The 21,199-nt window shown below is 42.0% G+C and overlaps 1 protein-coding gene across 1 annotated transcript in view; it reads left to right on the top strand.

The window, feature by feature from the left end:
• Nucleotides 1–21,199, top strand: part of CFTR (CF transmembrane conductance regulator) — a 442,294-nt gene that overhangs the window by 277,413 nt on the left and 143,682 nt on the right. The window contains exons 14-15 of the mRNA XM_030216424.1: nt 12,053–12,776; nt 14,961–15,089. Coding sequence (XP_030072284.1) covers nt 12,053–12,776; nt 14,961–15,089 — 853 coding nt within the window. The remainder of the gene's footprint in view (nt 1–12,052; nt 12,777–14,960; nt 15,090–21,199) is intronic.

Below are 21,199 nucleotides of genomic sequence, written 5' to 3'. Positions count from 1 at the left end.
TTCAGCATCTTTCTCCTCGATCCCTTCTGCCAGTCTACCTTAAAGGTGGTCTTCTGTTGGTCCCTGGAAGTGTCAGCATTACACATATGCTGCCCGTGGTCTGCCCGAAGCTTTCTATCTGGCCTGTCCTACCTCCTCTGACATCACTTGTTTTTTCTGCATGTATGGGATGGGTCACAGGGAGAGCTTTGGACCAGGCTGCAGGCAGCATAAATGTAACGCTGCCACTGGCAAGGATTAACAGAAGACTACCTTTAAAGTAGAGTGGTGCAGAGGTGGGTAAAGGATACAGCATCAAGATTTTGATATACTGCCTTTCTGTAGTACAACCAAAGCGGTTTACATATTACATACAGGTACTTTATCCCTAGTGAGCTCACAATCTAAGTTTTTGTACCTGGGGCAATGGTGGGTTAAGTGATACAGGGCTGGTTCAAGGGGTAATAGTGCTTTGAGCCAACTTGCTTTGGTGGAGCTCCCCCCCCCCCCCCCCCCATTGCTTCCGTCGCACCCTCCCTCCCCACAGGCCCCGTCTTTGGCCGTTTTCAAGTCCAAACTTAAAGCCCACCTCTTTCCTACTGCTTTTGACTCCTAACCACTACTCACTTGCCCTGTCCTTTATCCTCACCTATTTATTCCCTTACCCTTAATTGTTCTGTTTACCTGTCTTATCTAGATTGTAAGCTTTTTGAGCAGGGACTGTCTTTTTGTGTATGGTGTACAGCGCTGCGTATGCCTTGAAGTGCTATAGAAATGATAAATAGTAGTAGTAGTAGTAGATGTTAAAACATGGGTAGTGGTTAGATGTCAGATTGCACCGAGGACAAGGGTTGGTAGTGGAAGAGAGCAGAAGAAATGTTTGGAGGAGATGGGAGATGCTGCAATGTGATAAATGTTTTAAATCACTATTAATGGTTAATGCATTAACCACAGAGTTAACTGCAATTAAAATGCAGCCCTAATTCAAATATACTTAATCTTTCATCCTGTCAAGAGCTTACTGCTCCACAGGTAATTAGTAAATAAACCCTTCATCTTAAAGGACTACTATCCTCATGCTGTCCCAAGAAAGGCTTTGCTCAGTACAGACTGAATTTCTCTGGAGATCTTCAGACTGCGCTCACAGGTAGAGGGTTTTTTGAGTCTACTACTAACTTTCATTTCTATAGCACTACTAGACGTATGCAGTGCTGAGAAGAGAGCTAAAGTGGGAATTGAAACTGGGTCCCCTGGTATACAGTCCACTACAGTGACCACTGGGCCACCCCTCAGATTCTGGGTGGCTATGCAAGAATCTCTCATTCTTTCTAGTTCAGCATTCCACTCTCTGATCCAGAAACTTCCACTTCTGGATGAGGAAAGTGGTTGAGTTTCATTCATGAGGCAGCATATATTACAGTAGCCACAATCCCTATCTCTTACCAGCAGGTGGATTCTTTCATTTTCTTCACTGCACTTGTGCCAGGTCTCACTTCAGCTGGGCAGCAAGGAGAACAGGGTGAGAGTTTCTTGAAGTGAACAAAAAAATATGGAACAGACATAAGATTCAAGACAGGATAAATATACAGTTGTTTAGAATTACATCCAGTAAAAAAAAACATATTTCTTTCATCTGGCCTATCACTCTTTTTTTCTATAATAATTCCAATAATATACACAGAACAATACTTTATAAGTGCTAAAGAAAAGAATAAACTCTTAAAACAACAAAGGAATAAGTCCTTAGTTGCAAGGAAAACAAAATCAAGCTATAAAGCTTTAAGGTTTGTCTCATAAAATTATTCTGCAATTGTAGACTGATGATTCTGGTGTCAGATGAGACTGTGCAACAGTCATTCGGTTCCCTGTGGTAGCAGATGAAGAGAAGGTCCTGATGTTGTAAATTATACAGATCTATGTTGGGCCTTAGTACTTAACTACAGGCCTTCTTTGCCTTCTGCATAAGGTTTTAGTGAAGACTTGCACTGCAGCACCTTTCATTTACTATATGGTAAGAAAGAGATCAAAGGACTTCTTTAAAGCTACTCCTTGTCAGATTTTAATCTGGCTAGAACAAATGACAGCATAAAATTCTATTGACTCACAGCACAGGTAATGCAGATCTAAAACTGGGGAGAGACCAACAATTAGACAACACTATCACAAATAAAACTACTCCAAATTTTACTTCTGCCTAGTAAATAAACATACAATTACTGGTTTGCATAATCCCAATTATTGAGCCTAAACAGGATACTAAGAGAGATATGTCTCAGCTCAGTTTTCAGTTCTTTGTCTCTACCTGCTGGTTGATGGACACAACTATCCCACAGGTTCTGGAATAGTGGGAAGGGCTAATGTAAAGAAAATGATCAGGTAAAACCTAATTTCTCTTTTGAAAAAATACAATGAGATTTTAAAGAAATTTTGAATACATGGAAGATCTCAGTTGAACTTTATATACAAATCAAAATATGGATAGTTAGACTTATAATAAAATCATCAGATGAAAGGGTTAAACATTGGCAGGAGCCTTTTGGTTTTAAATCCAGTTTCCCAATTAATGAAATGGATACCATTATTGGAGCAGAATTGATATTTTTTTGATGGAATTTCCAGTTCTGTTTGGATGTTTGATTATTAAATTGAGCATTTTATAAAGATAACAAGAGAGAAAAGCCTAGAGAAAACCTGCAATAAATACTGGCATTTATGTACTTGACTACCTAGGGCAAGAATAAGACGTTGGCATTAAAATATAGGGAGTTTTTTGGAGACCTATGAAAGAAATTGTAAACCAGCACAAATTGAACTGGTTATGTTGTAAGGGATTTCCCGGGGATCTCTGAGGTCTTCTTTTTATCCCATAAGAATAAAAATAAAATAATAGTAAAATAAACACAAAATTTCATGACTATGGAGCATAAGTAATCGGTGTTCATCTTAAGTGTGTACTATTCCATCAGATCCCTGCCCTCTAGAGGAAGTCTTTGGAAATGCAGGCTCCTATTTCATGAAGGCAGCACCTCTCCCGGTTTTGAGCTGGTGCTCTCAATGCCTTTTGGGACGTGTAGTAGGCTTTTTTCCCACTCTTGTGACAAGCTCTGGCAGGCTACTACCTTGTCACGTAGTGTATTTTATAAAGTATACATTCAACTCCATCCAGCTCTGCCCAAACTACTCCCTTAGGGTTGCCTACACATAGATTATGTGAAAAGCATGCATGATCTTGTTGACACACATACTTGTATACATATACCCTCCATGCAATTTTAAAATAGCAATTTTCTGCATATTTACTTTACACATGGTAAATTCTTTATGAAAATGTTCCCTTATAGGGTAATTTTATAACAGTACACCTAAGCTGTCGAGCCACATAGGTGCATATGTCAAGTGTATAGGTTGCCTTATGAAATAGGCTATGTGCCTTTATAAAATAGCCCACCAGTACGCTGTCACACAAAATTACACCTGCTATGAAGAAGCAGTTATAACTTGGTGTATACAGTATATGAGTCAGTAACAATTGGTGCATATTTGCATAATATATGCATAAGTATTGATCCCAGTTCTGCGCTTTCCATTCTCCACCCTTGAGAACATTCATCTGTATTTTGCACAAACATAGGGGCTTTAAAGTCTTTATCACTGTTCTGCTACTTCACTCCCAGAATGATTAGCATGCAGTTTAAACCCAATACTGTAAGCATGCATCACACAGATGTAGTCTTAATTCTCAAGCAAATCTTCTTTAATGTAGTAACTTGAACAAGGAGTAAATAACTTAGTTTGTTGCTTGGCAGGTAGAGTAGCCTCTGCTACCACTCTCAACGAGTGTGCCCTGGACTTAGGGAACCAGGAGAGCTGAGAGATAATGCTGAACAGCAATAGCAGATGGTGGGTGATAGATGTACAAGATTAATCGTAGAGGTTGTAAAGGCAAATTGTAGAGGATAAAGAGTCTTGATGGAATTACAGTGATTTTTGGAGGCATGCACAACTTGCTAGGTCAGAAGGCTGCTACCACCATTCTGTTAGGGGAGAAAAGAAGTGAAGAAAGGTGGGCACTGCAAGCCCAGCATGCTAGAAGGCAAGCAACCAACCAACAGGAAGCCTCCCATAAACCACAGGGAGTTGTAGATGTGTTCCCATCAGAGAGAACTACAAAATTACATAGAATCTGTAGTCCTATCTCATTTAAAGGCACAGGGACTAAATCTGGCTATAGCATCTTCAATATATACATATAAACAACAAGCAAGCTACCTCCATGAATGTGTCAACCTAACACTGTTAAATAAATGTTAAAACGGGGCTATGTTTTATGAATGCCTACTGTTAAACACATATACTCCTCGGCAATATTATAAGTGTATGTTTCCGAAAGTAGGTAAACACTGTTCTTCATGGTGAAACTGAAATCACTTGTAAAATTACCCTTTCGTGGTGACATTCACAGGTAGTTTGTAACCTCACAACTTTAGGTGGATTTTCAAACAGAAACTACTCAGATACTATGTTTGAAAATCCTCCTAAAAGTTACAGGAGTAAAAAGTACCCCTGTATATACATGCACTAGTTATTTCAGTGGGAAATTTGTACTCATTTACTGGAAGATTCAATATATGCGGTACCCAAACCCATCTTCTGCCCTCATTTACCCATTAGCAGAGTAAATATCACCGCTAACTGGTTAAATGCTGGCTGTGCCCCAGATCACCCCTGATCTAACTGAGTAGTGTTTTGGCAGTCAGAGGGGATATTCAGCCAGGGTCGGTGGAACATGGTAAACAGGGTATGCATGGCAGGGGGGCAGCAACATTTGAGGGGCATCAGAAACTGCCATGCTTACCTGTACACTAGGCTTCACCTGCCACTACTGCCGCACACTACAGCCCTCCTAAGACCTACCTTAATCCTTGAAGGCCACTCTGGTGGTGTTGGGACCTCTGCGGCTACAGGGGCTGGAAAGAATCCCACTCTTTCCTGCCGTCTGCCACTACTCCATCTCCATTTTGTTCTTCTGTGCTGCGGGTGGCACCGCTGTATTTTAAAAATGGCTACTGAGGCTTCAGGCGGCAGTCACAGTGGCACCGCCTGCAGCACAGAAGAGCAAAGCGAAGATGGAGTAGCGGCAGCAGACAGGAAAGAGTGGAATTATTTTCTGTCCCCACAGCTGCAGAGGCCACCACACCACAACACCAGGATGGGCAGGCCCTTCAAGGTAGGACTGTAGTATGTGGGAGTGGGATGGTGGCATTACTGCGGTGGGGCGGGGGCAGGTTTTGGCACAATATAAGTCATCACAAGGACAAAACATAAGAAAACCAATGGACTGCATTAGGGTCTTATAGCCCATTTAGTTATGTTTAAGCAAATGAGAGATCTGCATGAAAGAAAATATTTATTTTTATTATTTTGACTTATGAAAACAACTCGCCTCTGAAACATGCTCAAAACAGAATAATCCATTTGTACAAAAGAGATGAGGTGAAGATGTGATTCCATGGGCCCCAATGAAAGGAGAATTTAATTTTATTTCCAATCTTTATAACACCAGGCTTCCCAAGGCAGATTACAGCAACAGTTAAAATGAGCCTATCAGCAAACAGGATATCCTCACTGAAATTTGGCCATGTATTACTGTATTTTATAGAACAGTGTAGAAAAAGAAACACAAAATATAGCCTTTATTAGTGCTGTTTCCACCAGCTACAATACTTTTTAAACAGTTTTAGTGCTATTCAATTTTATTTCATGGTATTTAATCTACATATAGGAAGCTTTCAAATAAATTAAAAAGCTGTCAAGTAAAAAAAAAAACAAAAATCTTCTTTTTTTTTTTTTTTTTTGTTCACTTTTTAAGTCACTGGGCTGAAAAAAGGGGTGGGTGGGAGAAGGGAGAGGGATAAGAGAGAGAGGAGATTCTGGACCCGGGGGGAGGGGTGCACCAACTGATTGTTTGCAGGAGGCGCCAGAGACTCTAGCACCAGCCCTGCATTCAGCAGTACTAAGCGGTTAAGTACTACTGAATATTTGGGCATGGCCAGCTCAGTGGGGTTTAACAAGGCAAGATCCTCTCCCGCCTGGTTAAAACCTTGTGAATATGGACACCATGCATTTTAGCATCTACACATGAGTTGTTTTTGTTTGGCATGGAGTTGTCTGTTCTGGGGGCTGCTTTAGCTGCTGATGGCCGTTTATGGGAGTGTGATTTAGTAAACAAGCCCCTAGGAAAACTTGCAGTATACTCTTTGGCATAAGACTTAGAAGCATGATCATTAGGAAAAAGAACTCACATCAAAATATGTGTTATAGTAAAGCGGAAGAAAACAATCAAAAAAACATCAAATATCAAAAGAAAATAAGCAATCCTTCTTAGACCACAATATTGGGGAGGACGGAGGGGGACTTGCAGTATGAGAAGGAGGTCAGTTACTTACTAGAGCAGATATTTCTTTCATGGATTTTTTTCAATGGATATATCCAACTTCTGGAGAACTCTCCAGATGTTCTCCAATGACGGCATTGTCAAGGACTCAGCTAACGCCTGTACAGACGGCTGATGTCCAGTGTTACTTGCTTCCTGAGTTAATCTGGCAGCAAAGCCACGCTCAGCACGGTACTGCCACAAGCGATTTCCACAGGTACAGCGTCCATCGTTGCTGTCGGTTCAGGGAAAAGCGATGGTTGAACAAGCTCTGGAGGCAATAAAGTGACATCTAGCCCAAGAGAGGGGGATTCTCCTTCACCCTCTGCTAACGCTGAGTCCTGCATTCCAGTTTGAACTGCGGGGGTCTTCGCTGCATACCGTGTAATCGGCTGTTGTACTGGAGAGAAGATCCGAGTGACTGAGGGAACTTCCCAGACAACACCCTTTCTTTTGGTATGCAGCATTGGTGCTAGAAGAAAAAGGTAAGAAACACAGCTCCACGGCTTGGAAACACATTGTCATCTTGGCCACTCCCCCTCTCATGAGATCATACCTTGAGTACAATATTCATTTCTGGAAGCAATACCTTCATAAGCACTTTGAGAGGATAGAAGCAGTTCAGAGAAGGCCTATTAAAATGATGCACAAACCCAGCAAAGATGCCTATAATACTCAAAATTTACTTGTTTGAGAAAAAAAAATGGAAGAAGGATATAATAGAAACACTCAAATAGTTACTAAGCTTCAATAAATCACAGGAAGGTGAACTGTTTCCTAGAAAAAGAAACACAGGGACAAATGATCATTATATAAACTTGCAGAGAGTAAAAGCTCAGAGGAAAAACCTGAAATAAATACTGGCATTTGTGTACTTGACTACCTAGGGCAGGAATAAGATGTTGGCAAGCTTAGACACATGCTTAGAGCCCACATGTTTAAGAGGGGCCCTCTCAGATGTATAATTTAGTGGTTTATAAGCACATAAGAATTGCTGTATTGCGTCAGACTAAAGGTCTATGAAACCCAGAATTCTGTTTCCAGTGGTGGCCAATCCAGGTCACAAGTATCTGGCAGGATTCAATAGTTAAATTCCCCAAATCTGCCTTAATGATAATGGTTTATGGACTTTTTCTCCAGATACTTGTCCAAACCTTTTTTTTTAATCCCAGTTACACTAACTGTTTTTACCACAGATTCTAGAGTTTAATTATGCATTGAGAGAAAAAATATATTTTGTTCACAAATCATAAATCTGTTTCAGTGGCAAAATTACTCTCATAGCAAGTGATGTTAGTATTTGGATCTGGATGTTTTCCAGCCTTGAGCATGAACCAATACATCCCCTGTTTATTAAGCAAGTGAGAGGAGTGTTGATGACCAAGGAATGGGATGATTGATGATTCAGGAGTCCTCCAGTTGACAAGTTTATTGGAATCTACAATACAAAAACAATACGTTCCTGGTGTACAGAAGCCCATCATGGACTGTGTTTCAGTGCATTCTATATAGCGTGACCAAAATAGTGCATGCAAATTTGGTCATATTCTGGTTTTGTGTGCGCAATTTAATTACTTAACAAGCCAATCAGTGCTGATAATTGCCAGTTAACAAACGTTCACACTAATTGGCATTAATTAGAATTTACATGCACAACTTGCTAGGCATATTCTGTAAAGTGGTGCGCATAAATTCTAATGCGTGCTGCCAAAAAGAGAGCATGACCATGAGCGTGAAATGGGTGGGCCATGGGCATTCCGAAAATCTACATGCAGGGATTATGGAATACACCTGCTTCATGCCTAACTTTTACACATAACATATATCAAAACAGAGACAATCATAAAATATATAATTGGATAAACAGAATGAAAATTGACCATAGAATAACAGAATCCATAGTTTAAAATGTTAAATGGTATGTGCTTTTAAAATAAATTACATAATGATATAAACAGTTTTGACAATAGAAATAAAATAGATAATAATTAAGTCCATACATTTAAATGTTAAATGTAGATATGAATTACTTATTGCTGAAAATCTAATAATGAAGGATATGAAGAAACCATGTGCCATCTGTGATATGCCAGAATTCTAATTCTCAACAGTAAATTCTTGAATGCCCTTTAAGCTGTGAAAAAAATGGACATACATAGAGGCCATATGTGTATATACATAAATAGTTAAATCCATAGGATGTCTCCAAAAGGCTATTACAAAACAATGAATTTATGCACTATAATTTATATTTTTTATTTTGGACACGTAAAAATGATCACACCTACATTATAACTATCATCACCTTGAAAAAAGTATTATACAATTATAATTCTATTGGGTATAAAATTGATAATTATAATCCATTATTATGACAACTTAATTCTGGAAAGACAATTATGAAAGCATATTTCTTTCATTAGTACATGTGGTTTTAAATCCTACTCCTTTTATTTTGATATCCATGTAGGGGCATCAGGGTTTTTATACTTTAAAAAAGCAATGAGGAAAAATAATCCTTTTTAAATGCATTAAACATTAAATGTATTGTATAGAAGGTTCAATTAATGACATTCATGAGCTCTCTCTTAAATATAAAAAAAGTGAGCTCATTCAAAAGGTGGCAAATATATGATGCATAAGCTGGAATCTTTTTTCTTAATATAGAAGTCCTTTTACTAAGATGCGCTGATGAATTTAGTGCACTCTAATGATTAGCATGCTCTAAATGATAAGACACCCATTATGTTCCTATGGGCATCTTATCATTTAGCACGTACTAACGCCTATGTTTACTAAGCGACGCTATGGGCGCATTAGCATTTTTAACGCATGTTAAACACTAATGTGCCCATAGAAATATGTGTGAGCATTAGCGTTTAACTCGCCTTAAATTTACAGGCACGTTAAAAACACTAACTCACCTTAGTAAACATATCCCTAAATCTGTTAGCACACCTTAGTACCACATAATCATTTAAAACATCGATGCTATAAAAAGTTCTGGGTGTTTGACTTTAAATGGAGAATTTATGAATAATTTCAGAATGCCAACTATGACCACAAGAACTATGTAGTACCATGGTACTATGTAGTACTGTGAGCTGCTGCAAAAGATTGCGACAGCCATTTTCATTTAGCGGCTGCACTCCTGCCCCTAACAACCATCAGAGCTACAGGTACGCCTGGGGGGAAGGCCTACCTGGATAACTGGGGGCCCTCTGGGGGGGGGATCATGCAGCGGGCTGGGGGAAGAGGGGAACTGGGGAAGGAAAGAGGGTCTTTGTCAGAGAGGGGGGGGGGGTGGAAGAGAAATTGGGAGCTTTTTTTAAGAATTCAACCGGCTGAATATTGGCCAGGCCCACATAAGTTCCGGCAGCCTGCCCACCCCAAATTATCTCACAATATTCTGTGCCAATGCCCGGACATGGCTCGGCACTGAATATCAGGGGATATTTAGCCGCCATTGATCACTGTTTAATATAACGCTGACTGCCGCCATCTGAATATCAGAGGTAAATACCTACTGTACCAACATATAGGTGGCATCTTCAGGCATAAGGGCTATTTTAGTGGTGTACATTGCGGTACAGTAGGATTTTGGTGGGTTTTGGAGGGCTCATCATACCATATAAGAGCATAATAGTGAGATGTTTACCTGGGACCTTTTATGAGAAGTCCACTGCAGTGCCCCCTAAGGTTCACTGCTCTGCTGGGATATCTGTATGGCCATTGTACTACAAATGCTGCCCCCCCCCCCCCCCCAATACATCTCAATAGCTCATTTATGTGTGTTTTTCCCTTGGACAGTTTTTTTTTTTTTAAGATGGTCATAAAAGATGGACGCATTGAGCACAAAAACGTTTAGCAATTTACCTGTTATGCTCAGGTAAATAGCTTTGAAAATTGCCCTTGAAAGACTTGTGTTTGTGAGTATTTGTGAGCAACGTGGAAAAGCATAAGTAAAGCATCTGTTATGGCTCCACCTCCTGCATTATCTCTTTATTTTTCTACAGGCCATATCAAAAAGATTCATTAATATCAAATATTTCTTGAATATCTCCTTTTATAACAGCTCTTGTTCATTTCTTTTTTTCACCCAGAGATCAAAATGAATTTCTGAAAATAACCTTTTCCTTTCCCAAGTCTTTTTATATTCTAGTACTCTTGTTTACTTCACAATGGAATGGAGATGCTAGTAGTTAGAACAGCAAACTAAAAACCAGGGAAGCCAAGATTCAAATCCTGCACCCACTGACACTCCCTTGCCTCAGGTACAGCTGAGTCTACCGTCTTCTCTGGCACATTGTTCTATGAAAATTATTTGCTTCCTGTACATTACTGCTTCCCTCCAGTCTCATTTCATGTATAATATTAGCCCTTATTCCTCATCAAAAACATACCCGTTTTGCATTATTTTTACTCAAAAGTATTTGAATACCTCTATTTCTTTTACTCTATGAAATGTAGAAGGCCTGCCGTTCATGACATACATTTGAATTGTGTACTTAATATGTTACTATGGGACTCATTTTCAAGAGAAAAACATCCAAAAAGTGGCATTTTTTAAACCAATTTTTAGATGTTTTTCTATTATGTCCATCAGAAGTGCTTTCAAATCTCAAGGGGGCATGACAGGGGTGTGATAAGGGCAGGATCTGAGTGTTCCTAACACTTCAACGCTTTTCTGCCATAATGGAACAAAACCAAGATATCCAGAGCTATAGGTTAGATATTTGGTCTAGAGCTGTTTTAGTAACAAATAAGCCACAAAAAGTGACTTAAATGTCCAGATGACTATGTAAGGAATAAAGAAATGACACCCCCTTACTCCTTTAGTGGTCACTGACCCCCCTCCCTTCCCAACCTGCAAAGATGTAAATGATACAGTACATAACAGTTTTTATGACAGCTTCAGATGTTATGACCAGTCCCATTAGAGTAGCAAGCAGGTTCCTGGAATAGCCTAGTGGTAGGTGCAGAGAATATTACCCACTATAATTATTACACTTGTGGTGGAAAGTGTCATCCCCCCCCCAACCCCCCCCCCCCCCCAAACCTATTATACCCACATATAGGTGACAGCTGCAACCATAAGGGCAATTGTAGTGGTGTATAGTTGGGTACAGTAGTTTTTTTATGGGTTATGACGGTCTCACCATACAATATTAGGGGGTAATGGTGAGATGAGCACCTAGGACCTTTTATGTGAAGTCCACTGCAGTGCCCCTAAGGTGTCCCACTGCAAAATCAAGCCATTGGGACGTAGGAAGAGCCAGCTTTCCTAGCAGACTGGCCACAGAGGCGTCCCAGCAAAGCAGTGGGACACCTCTGTGGCCAGTCTGCTGGGAATGCTGGCTCCTCCTTTGTCCCAATGGCATTTTTGTGTGTTTGCCACTTAGATTTTTTTTTAATGGTCCAAAAAGATAGATGTACTAAGCGTAACAGTGTAGGAAGGAAGTGGTCATTTTCAAAGAAAAAAGGTAAGACATTTTTCTGGTTTGAAAATGGTCATTTTCACTACTTAATTTTTGGACATTTTCAGCTAAATGTCCAAAGCCAGATTTAGATGTCATTTCGAAAGTGCCCCTCCACATGACATATTTTCATTTAATGCAATGCACATTTCTTCTTTTTTAGATGTATTTGTAAGCTGATGGCCAACAAAACTAGAATCCTGGTGACTTCCAAACTGGAACAGCTAAAGAAAGCTGACAAGATATTAATTTTGCATGAAGGTAGCTGCTATTTCTATGGAACATTTTCTGACCTTCAAGATCAGCGTCGTGATTTTAGCTCACGTTTAATGGGGTTTGATGCGTTTGACCAATTCAGTGCAGACAGAAGGACCTCAATATTGACGGAAACCCTTCACCGCTTTTCTATAGATGGAGGTTCAGCAGGAAAAGATGAAGCCAGAAAAAAGTCTTTTAAACAACCAGTAGATTTTGCAGAAAAAAGGAAAAACTCAATTATGAACAATCGGAAAGCAAGCCAAAAATTCTCAATAGTACGAAAAGCCTCAATGCAAATAAATAACATTGAAGAGGAGTACCATAGAGAGCCAATGGAAAGGAAACTGTCACTGGTCCCTGACTCTGAACAGGGAGAGGCAATTCTTCCCCGTAGCAATGTGCTTAACCATGGGACCAATTTTGAAAGACGAAGAAGGCAATCTGTGTTGAACTTGATGACTGGCACAGCTTTTTCTCCAGGTCAAAGTATCTACCAAAATCGGAAGCTAAGGAATATGTCAATAGCTCCTCAATCTAAGCTAGTCACTGAAACAGACATTTATGCTAGGCGCCTTTCTCAAGACAGTGTAGCGGGAATAAGTGAGGAGATAAATGAAGAAGATTTGAAGGTAAGAACTGTTTCCTTTGTTTCTATGGTACTTGTATGTTTCTTTTTTCAACTTGCTAATGCAAGAAAGCCCTCTACATATGGTATGCTCTGTATCAATATGTTGTGCAATAGGTATATTGCGAGCACCACCAGTGGTTGGTGTTATGAGAACTAAGTCCTGAAACATACATATGTTATGGCAGAAAAGCAGATAAGTTATTATTTGTGAAACATTTAGAGTTGTTGTTGACCTCTCTTTCTCTTTCAGTAGTACTTAGACAAAGAGTCTCTGCTATTCAGCCTTTGGGGACAACTGAATGAACTCTGTCAAGAATGATAGTCTTTTTTTCTCACTGGTTTGCTTGGAGAAATAGAACAAATATATATTTAAGTTTCGGAAGATGTTATACAACTTTACTTAAAATTCTGTCTCAAATTTATACAGAAAAATACATGCAATTAAAAAAAAAGCATACAAAGGAACTGAAGTAGCAAAGGTTTGAACTTTCTAGCAGGGCTTGAACATTAATTTAATTGTTTTATGATCTGTTTTTGTAGCCTAGTAATTGCCCCAAAACTTGAATTATGTTGCAGTCATATGGTATGAAAAAATTCAACACAGGGGAAAAATTAAAGATTGTGTCACAAACTACTGCCCACAAAGGTTGAAAAGGGTAATGCCCATGTGGCTTTCTAAAGCAGACAGTTTGGGTTAGTGTGATAGAATGTTATAATAATTTATTTTATTTTAAAATAAATATAATATATTACCAAATAAATACTATATATTACAGTGCTTATTTTAGAAGTATTCCGTGTCTTAAATAGCAGATTCTAAATGTCTGGAGAAGCCCAGGTATTTAAATGCCATTTTATAACAGGGGCCATTCAGACATGTGGAAGCTTACTATGCCTAAATGGCAAGGGGGCATGGGAAGGGAAAGGTTTGGGTTTGGGTTGGCCTAGAAGACAGATGTGCATTCCCTATTTCATATAGGGAATCCACGTCTGTGTGGAAAAACATAGATGTTGGTCTTTACCAGGGGCGTATCTGAGGTTTGGTGGTAGGGGGGGCAGGGGCTAGAGTGAGGGGGCACATTATAGCCCCCCCGGCCACCGCCCCCCCCCCCCCCCACCGCCGTCAACCCTCCCCTACCGCTGTCAACCCTCCCCTACCGCCGTCAACCCTCCCCCGCCTACCGCCATCACCTACCCCCGCCGAGGTCCGCTTCCTCCGGTCTGGTGCCTTTAAAAGTATTACTTCAGCTGGCAGGGGACCCCCAACTCCCACCAGCCCAGCCGAGGTCTTGTTTTAAGAAGTTCTTCCATTCTTGTGCTATTGAAAACTGCCTGCCTGTATCCCTTCCAGTTTCAGACTGACATCGCAGCACGTTGACGTTCTGCACGTACAACGTGCTGCGACATCAGACTCAGTCCGAAACTGGAGGGGATGCAGGCAGGCAGTTTTCAATAGCACGAGGATGGAAGAACTTCTTAAAACAAAACCTCGGCTGGGCTGGCGGGAGTTGGGGGTCCCCCGCCAGCTGAAGTAATACTTTTAAAGGCACCGGACCGGAGGAAGCGGACCTCGGCAGGGGTAGGTGACGGCGGTAGGCGGGGGAGGGTTGACGGCGGTAGGGGGGTCTAGGGCAAAATCTGCTGGGGCTCAGGCCCCTGTGACCCCATGCAGATATGCCCCTGGTCTTTACACCTTCCTGAGACATGTCTAAGTGCCTGCTGTATCGGTAGCTTTATATTTTGATGTCCAGGTTCCCTGCAATGCCAGCTCTCCCCTCCTCAACCAAGCTCCCATCCAGTGGCACCGGATCACCTAGCACCTGACCCATCCCCAACAGAGCATCCAACTCCCTGATAAAATCTGACTCTACCCACCACAGTACCCAATCTCTGAACAATAACCAACCCCCTGCCCCTCCTCCCACAGTACCCCCTGGTAGTACCCGAATCTCAAAGACCTCCAGCATGTAAACAATAGCCCAGCATACTGGACCATAAGAGGAGAGAGGGAGAGATACTGGCTCCAGGGTGGATGTGGGAGGAGAGGGAAACAGAGGAAAAATGGAGTATCTAGAATTTCAATCTACAAATCTGCTTTCAGTCTCTGAAGTAAAATCTAGTTAGCGCATCAAATATTTATCTTATATGAAAGTAAAATAATACTTATTTTCTATCTTCTTGGCAGGAATGCTTCTGTGAAGATAAAGATTCTGTGGTGGCTACCACTTCATGGAGCACATACATTCGATATGTTAATGTCAACAAGAATGTAGGCCTTGTCCTTATTTTCTGCTTAGTTATCTTTTTAGTGGAGGTAAGTGAAACATGTTTTTAATGGGCCTGTACATTAAGCATTTTTCTCAAAGACATATATTTTTGGGGTCAGTTCTATAAAAGGGCATCTACATTTAGGCATCTAGGGAATGCATTATTCAAGCCTATTCTATAAAGGAAAGTAGATGCCATATTGCAGGTGTAAATGCTCGTGCCCAGATACTGGAGATACATGCATAACCTAAAGTATTCTATAACATGTGTAAGTGTGAGTCCACCCATGTGCATTCCCACCTGTCAAATTTGAGCTTTATAAGACGTGTGCCTTTACAGAATAGTGTGTAAGCAGATTTTTGGCGTTTACATGCATATGTTTACATATATGTGCATATATGCTGGTATTTTGTAATCATTTATGCACATATATGGGGCCTAAATATTGACAGCATCTGTATAGAACTACTTCAAAAATAAGAAAAAAAACATTTATTGTCTCAGGTCTTGAGTGTGATGATATATGGGGCTGATTTACTAAGCTTTTTCCTTATAGATATACGGAGAGGGTACATATCCAGGGCAGGCACACATGTGACCATCTCTGGGAAAAGGTGATTAAAGTAGCTGATTCAACATGTTGAGAATGGCTGATTCTTCATGTCATGGATCCATAAGCAGTCTGCAAAAGTTACATGTTTGCATTTCTGTAGCTTTTTATTTTTTTACATAAAAGAATGAGTTTTGAACTGTTCTATTGCAACTTGTTTGCTCTAACAGAATTCATTAAAAACTCATTTTTTTTTTGTTTCTGGAGACTTTAGTCACCTTTTTCCAGAGATGTTCACATATGTTATAAGATATGCGTCTTTGTAAAATTGCCCAGAGAACAGCTCCTATATGAAGAGACAAAACCTCAGCTACTAAGCTGCACTACCACATTAGCATGCACTAACTCTATTTATTTATTTATTTATTTATTTATTTATTTATTGGGATTTATTAACCAGGTTAACGTGCAGCTTTTTTTTTAACCCCAGGTCTCACTTTATTGATGGAACCTAATTATTAATAATACATGTTACAGTCAAGAACGTGCATTAATTCGGTAACATAGAACATAAGCATTACCATACTGGGACAGACTGAATTTTTATTTTTGTTATATTTGTACCCCGCGCTTTCCCACTCATGGCAGGCTCATTGCGGCTAAGCCCAGCATTCTGTTTCCAACAGTGGCCAATCCAGGTTAAAAATACCTGGTAAGATCCCAAAACAGTACAATACATTTTATGCTGCTTATCCTAGAAATAAGAAGTGGATTTTCCCCAAGTCCATCTTAATAATAGCTTATGGACTTTTCTTTTAGGAAGGTATCCAAACCTTTTTTAAATTGCGCTAAGCTAACTGCTTTTACCACATTCTCTGGCAACAAGTTCCAGAGTTTAATTACACAATTTTAAATTTACTACTTTGTAGCTTCATTGCGTGCCCCCTAGTCCTAGTATTTTTGGAAAGAGTAAAGAAATGATTCACGTCTCCACTTATTATTTTATGGACCTCTATCATATCTCCCCTTAGCTGTCCTTTCTCCAAGTTGAAGAACCCTGGTCACTTTAGCCTTTCCTCATAGGAAAGTTGTCTCATCCCCTTTATCATTTTGTCACCCTTCTCCGTACCTTTTCTAATTCCACTATAACGTTTTTGTGATGCGGTGACCAGAATTACACACAGTATTCGGGGTGCGGTCGCACCATGGAGTGATACGAAGTCATTATAACATCCTCCTTTTTGTTTTCCATTCCTTTCTTAATAATACCTAACATTCTATTTGCTTTCTTAACTACCACTGCACACTGAGCTGAGAGTTTCAACATATCATCAACAATGACACCTAGATCCCTTTCTTGTTTGGTGACTCCTACTGTGGAACCTTGCATTACGGAGCTATAGTTTGGGTTCCTTTTTCCCACATGCATCACTTTGCACTTGCTCACATTAAACGTCATCTGCCATTTGGTTGCCCAGTCTCCCAGTCTTGTAAGGTCTTAATTTTTTACAATCCTCTTGCGATTTAAAAACTTTGAATAACTAGTTACTCCCATGTCTAGATCATTTATAAATATGTTTAAAAGCAGTGGTCCCAGCATATACCCCTGTGGAACCCCACTATCTACCCTTCTGCATTGAAAATACTGACCATTTAACGCTACTCTCTGTTTTCTATCTTTTAAATAGTTTTTAATCCACGATAGAACACTACCTCCTATCCTATGGCTCTCCAATTTCCTCTGGAGTCTTTCATGAGATACTTTGTCAAATGTCTTTTGAAAATCAAGATACACAATATCAATCAGCTCACCTTTATCCACATTTGTTCACCCCTTCAAAGAAATGTAAATCCATGTTGGCTTTGTCTCATTATGCTCTGTAATTTTGTTCTTTATAATAGTCTCTACCATTTTGCCCAGCACCAACATCACCGTTCCATAATTTCCCAGATCACCTCTGGAACTTTTTCTAAAAATCGGTGTTAGATTGGCCACCCTCCAATCTTCTAGTACCATGTTTTTTTTTTTTTTTAAAGATAAATTACATATTACTAACAATAGTTCTGCAAGTTCATTTTTCAATTTTATCAGTACTCTGGGATGAATACCATCTGGTCCAGGAAAAATGAACTTGCTGAACTATTAGTAACTAGCCGTTAAGCCCGTTAAAACGGGCGAGTTTTTTTAATATCACCTCCATGTGTAGCAAGTCTGCTCTGTCCCCTGTCCTCCCCCCATGTCCAGCAACCCTCCTCTGTCCTCTTCCCTCACCCCATGTCAAGCCACAGTCCTCTGTTCCCTGCCCTCCCAAAGAGACAGTGAGTGTGTGCTTGGGTGTCTCTGTGTGTGTGTGTGAGTGAGTGAATGAGAGAGTGTGTGAGTGAGTGAGAGAGTGCTTGTGAGCTGTTAGTACTCCCTGTCTCAGTGGAGGTTCAGTGTCTCCTTGTAGTCAGCTGTTGGAGCTGTGTGGCAGTGGAGGTTCAGTGTCTCCTTGTAGTCAGTTGTTGGAGCTGTGTGGCAGTGGAGGTTCAGTGTCTCCTTGTAGTCAGTTGTTGGAGCTGTGTGTCAGTGGAGGTTCAGTGTCTCCCTGTAGTCAGTTGTTGGAGCTGTGTGTCAGTGGAGGTTCAGTGTCTCCTTGTAGTCAGTTGTTGCAGCTGTGTGAAAGTGGAGGTTCAGTGTCTCCTTGTAGGCAGTTGTTGGAGCTGTGTGGCAGTGGAGGTTCAGTGTCTCCTGTGTGGCAGTGGAGGTTCAGTGTCTCCTTGTAGTCAGTTGTTGGAGCTGTGTGGCAGTGGAGGTTCAGTGTCTCCTTGTAGTCAGTTGTTGGAGCTGTGTGGCAGTGGAGGTTCAGTGTCTCCTTGTACTCAGTTGTTGGAGCTGTGTGGCAGTGGAGGTTCAGTGTCTCCTTGTAGTCAGTTGTTGGAGCTGTGTGGCAGTGGAGGTTCAGTGTCTCCTTGTAGTCAGTTGTTGGAGCTGTGTGGCAGTGGAGGTTCAGTGTCTCCTTGTAGCTGTGTGTCAGTGGAGGTTCAGTGTCTCCTTGTAGTCAGTTGTTGGAGCTGTGTGGCAGTGGAGGTTCAGTGTCTCCTTGTAGTCAGTTGTTGGAGCTGTGTGGCAGTGGAGGTTCAGTGTCTCCTTGTAGTCCATTGTTGGAGCTGTGTGTCAGAGGAGGTTCAGTGTCTCCTTGTAGTCAGTTGTTGGAGCTGTGTGGCAGTGGAGGTTCAGTGTCTCCTTGTAGTCAGTTGTTAGAGCTGTGTGGCAGTGGAGGTTCAGTGTCTCCGTCTAGTCAGTTGTTGGAGCTGTGTGGCAGTGGAGGTTCAGTGTCTCCTTGTAGTCCATTGTTGGAGCTGTGTGGCAGTGGAGGTTCAGTGTCTCCTTTTAGGCAGTTGTTAGAGCAGTTTGAAACGCAGGCTCATTTTTCAGTCGTGTGCCGGTCTCCCTCCCCCCTTCCCCCCTCCCCGCATACATGTTGTTGTTCCGCCCCTTCTGCTGACTCCTGCTGTTCAGTGAGCCAAAGGGGCGGGACAGATATGTCTTTGCTTCATGCTGCAAAGCAGGACTTGTGTGTGTGTGCTGTGAGTGAATACACCTGTTTACCTTTTTCTGTTGGCCCCAGAACGTTTTTTGATCCCTGCTTGGTTTCTGCTGTGGGTTTTTTTAGTTGCCTCGGCTACTTCGTCGTTCCTGCTGTGCCCTTGTACATGGTGGTTCTCTTCTCCATCCTCCCTCCCTCCCTCCCCCATTGATGTCCACGCCCCCTCCTTCCCTCCCTATTGGCTGCATTACGTCCTCCTTCAATTTCCACGCCCCCCTCCCCTCCATATTGGCTGCATTACGTCCTCCTCCGATTTCCACGCCCCCTCCCTTCCCTATTGGCTGCATTACGTCCTCCTCCGATTTCCACGCTCCCTCCCTATTGGCTGCATTACATCTTCCTCCGTTTTCCACGCCCCCTCCCCTCCCTATTGGCTGCATTACGTCCTCCTCCAATTTCCACGCCCCCTCCTTCCCTCCCTATTGGCTGCATTACGTCCTCCTTCGTTTTCCACGCCCCCTCCCCTCCCTATTGGCTGCATTACGTCCTCTTCCGTTGTCCACGCCCCCTCCCCTCCCTATTGGCTGCATTATGTCCTCCTCCGATTTCCACGCCCCCTCCCCTCCCTATTGGCTGCATTATGTCCTCCTCCGATTTCCACGCCCCCTCCTTCCCTCCCTATTGGCTGCATTACGTCCTCTTCCGTTTTCCACGCCCCTCCCCTCCCTATTGGCTGCATTATGTCCTCCTCCAATTTCCACGCCCCCTCCTTCCCTCCCTATTGGCTGCATTACGTTCGTTACAGGAGCTGCTGGTGGAGGCGGGGTTTGGAGTGTTGCTCCTTGAATGTTCGGTCTCTACTGCACATTTGCGGGTGAGTACGGTCACTCGCAATTTATATGTTTGATATGCAATTTATCTACTCTTCAATTTGTCAAATTGCTTCATTACATCTTCCAGGTTTACAGAGTAGTTCATACCTTGTCTGGACCCAGTTCTAGCCTTGTTTTCTTTGTCTTGCCTTGTCTGGGTCCAGTTCTAGCCCTGTTTGCCTTGCTTGCTTTGCCATGTACTGTCTTATTTTCATCAAGCCTTGTCCTGCCTTGCCTAGTACTTTGCCTAGTGATGTGCCTAGCCTGAGTGATTCGCCTGCTGCTAGCTAGGCCTGGCTATGGCCCAGGAGCTCACCATAGATGTTCGGTAATAGGGAATAGCTGGGGCAGGGGCTGCCCTATAATGAGTCCAACTGAGGCAGTGGTCTCAGGTGGCACTTTTCAGGAAGCAGCATCTTGATGCTACTTTTCAGCTATCTCTACCCCTCCCCTGGCATCCCTCAATCTGCTCTGTTCCCTCCCCCCTCCTCTGGCCAGCATCAACTCACTTCCTTCCTCAACCCCCTTCCCCTCCCCTTGAGTCTTTCAAAAGTCGCTGGGCAATGGTAGTGATTCACACAGTGCCCTGTTGCCAGCCCTACTACTACTACTACTACTATTTAGCCCTGGTGTTTTATCTCTCCTGTGGCCCACTCTCTCTGACGTAACTTCCTGTGTCTGTGGGAGAAAGAAGATGCTTGTGTGAATCACTGCCTGGTGACTTTTGGAGCAAATTAAAGGTAGACCTTGGGGGGAAGGGTTAAGGAAGGAAGGAAGGGGGATGCCAGATTGCAACCTGGTTTGTGGGGGAGGAGGAGGAGTGTGAGGAGACAGAATGTGAGTGATGCTGGATAACAGATAGAGAGATGCCAGACTCGGGGATGGGGTAATGGAAGGCAGGGAGGGAGAGATGTCAAATTTGTGGGAGTGGGAAGGAAAGAAAGAGATGGATGGGGAGGGTGGTTGCAGGAGAGGGAGAGATAGACTTGGGGAGGGCATGGGGGTAGAAGGGGAGGACAAAGGGGCTAGAAAGGTGACAGGGAGAGAAGGGGCAGAAGGGGACAGGGAGAGATGGAGGTGGAAGGGACAGGAAGAGATGGGTAGGGAGAGAAAAAGATGAACTCAAGTGAGGACAGAGGGGGCTGAAGGGGAAGAGGAAGAAATGAAGTTGGGGAGGGTGGAGGGGGAAATGGGGAAAAGGAAA

The sequence above is a fragment of the Microcaecilia unicolor genome, chromosome 10, assembly GCF_901765095.1.
Source record: "Microcaecilia unicolor chromosome 10, aMicUni1.1, whole genome shotgun sequence".
Taxonomy (NCBI): domain Eukaryota; kingdom Metazoa; phylum Chordata; class Amphibia; order Gymnophiona; family Siphonopidae; genus Microcaecilia; species Microcaecilia unicolor.
The sequence above is the reverse complement of the archived record's forward strand: the minus strand, read 5'-3'. Positions and strand labels throughout refer to the sequence as shown.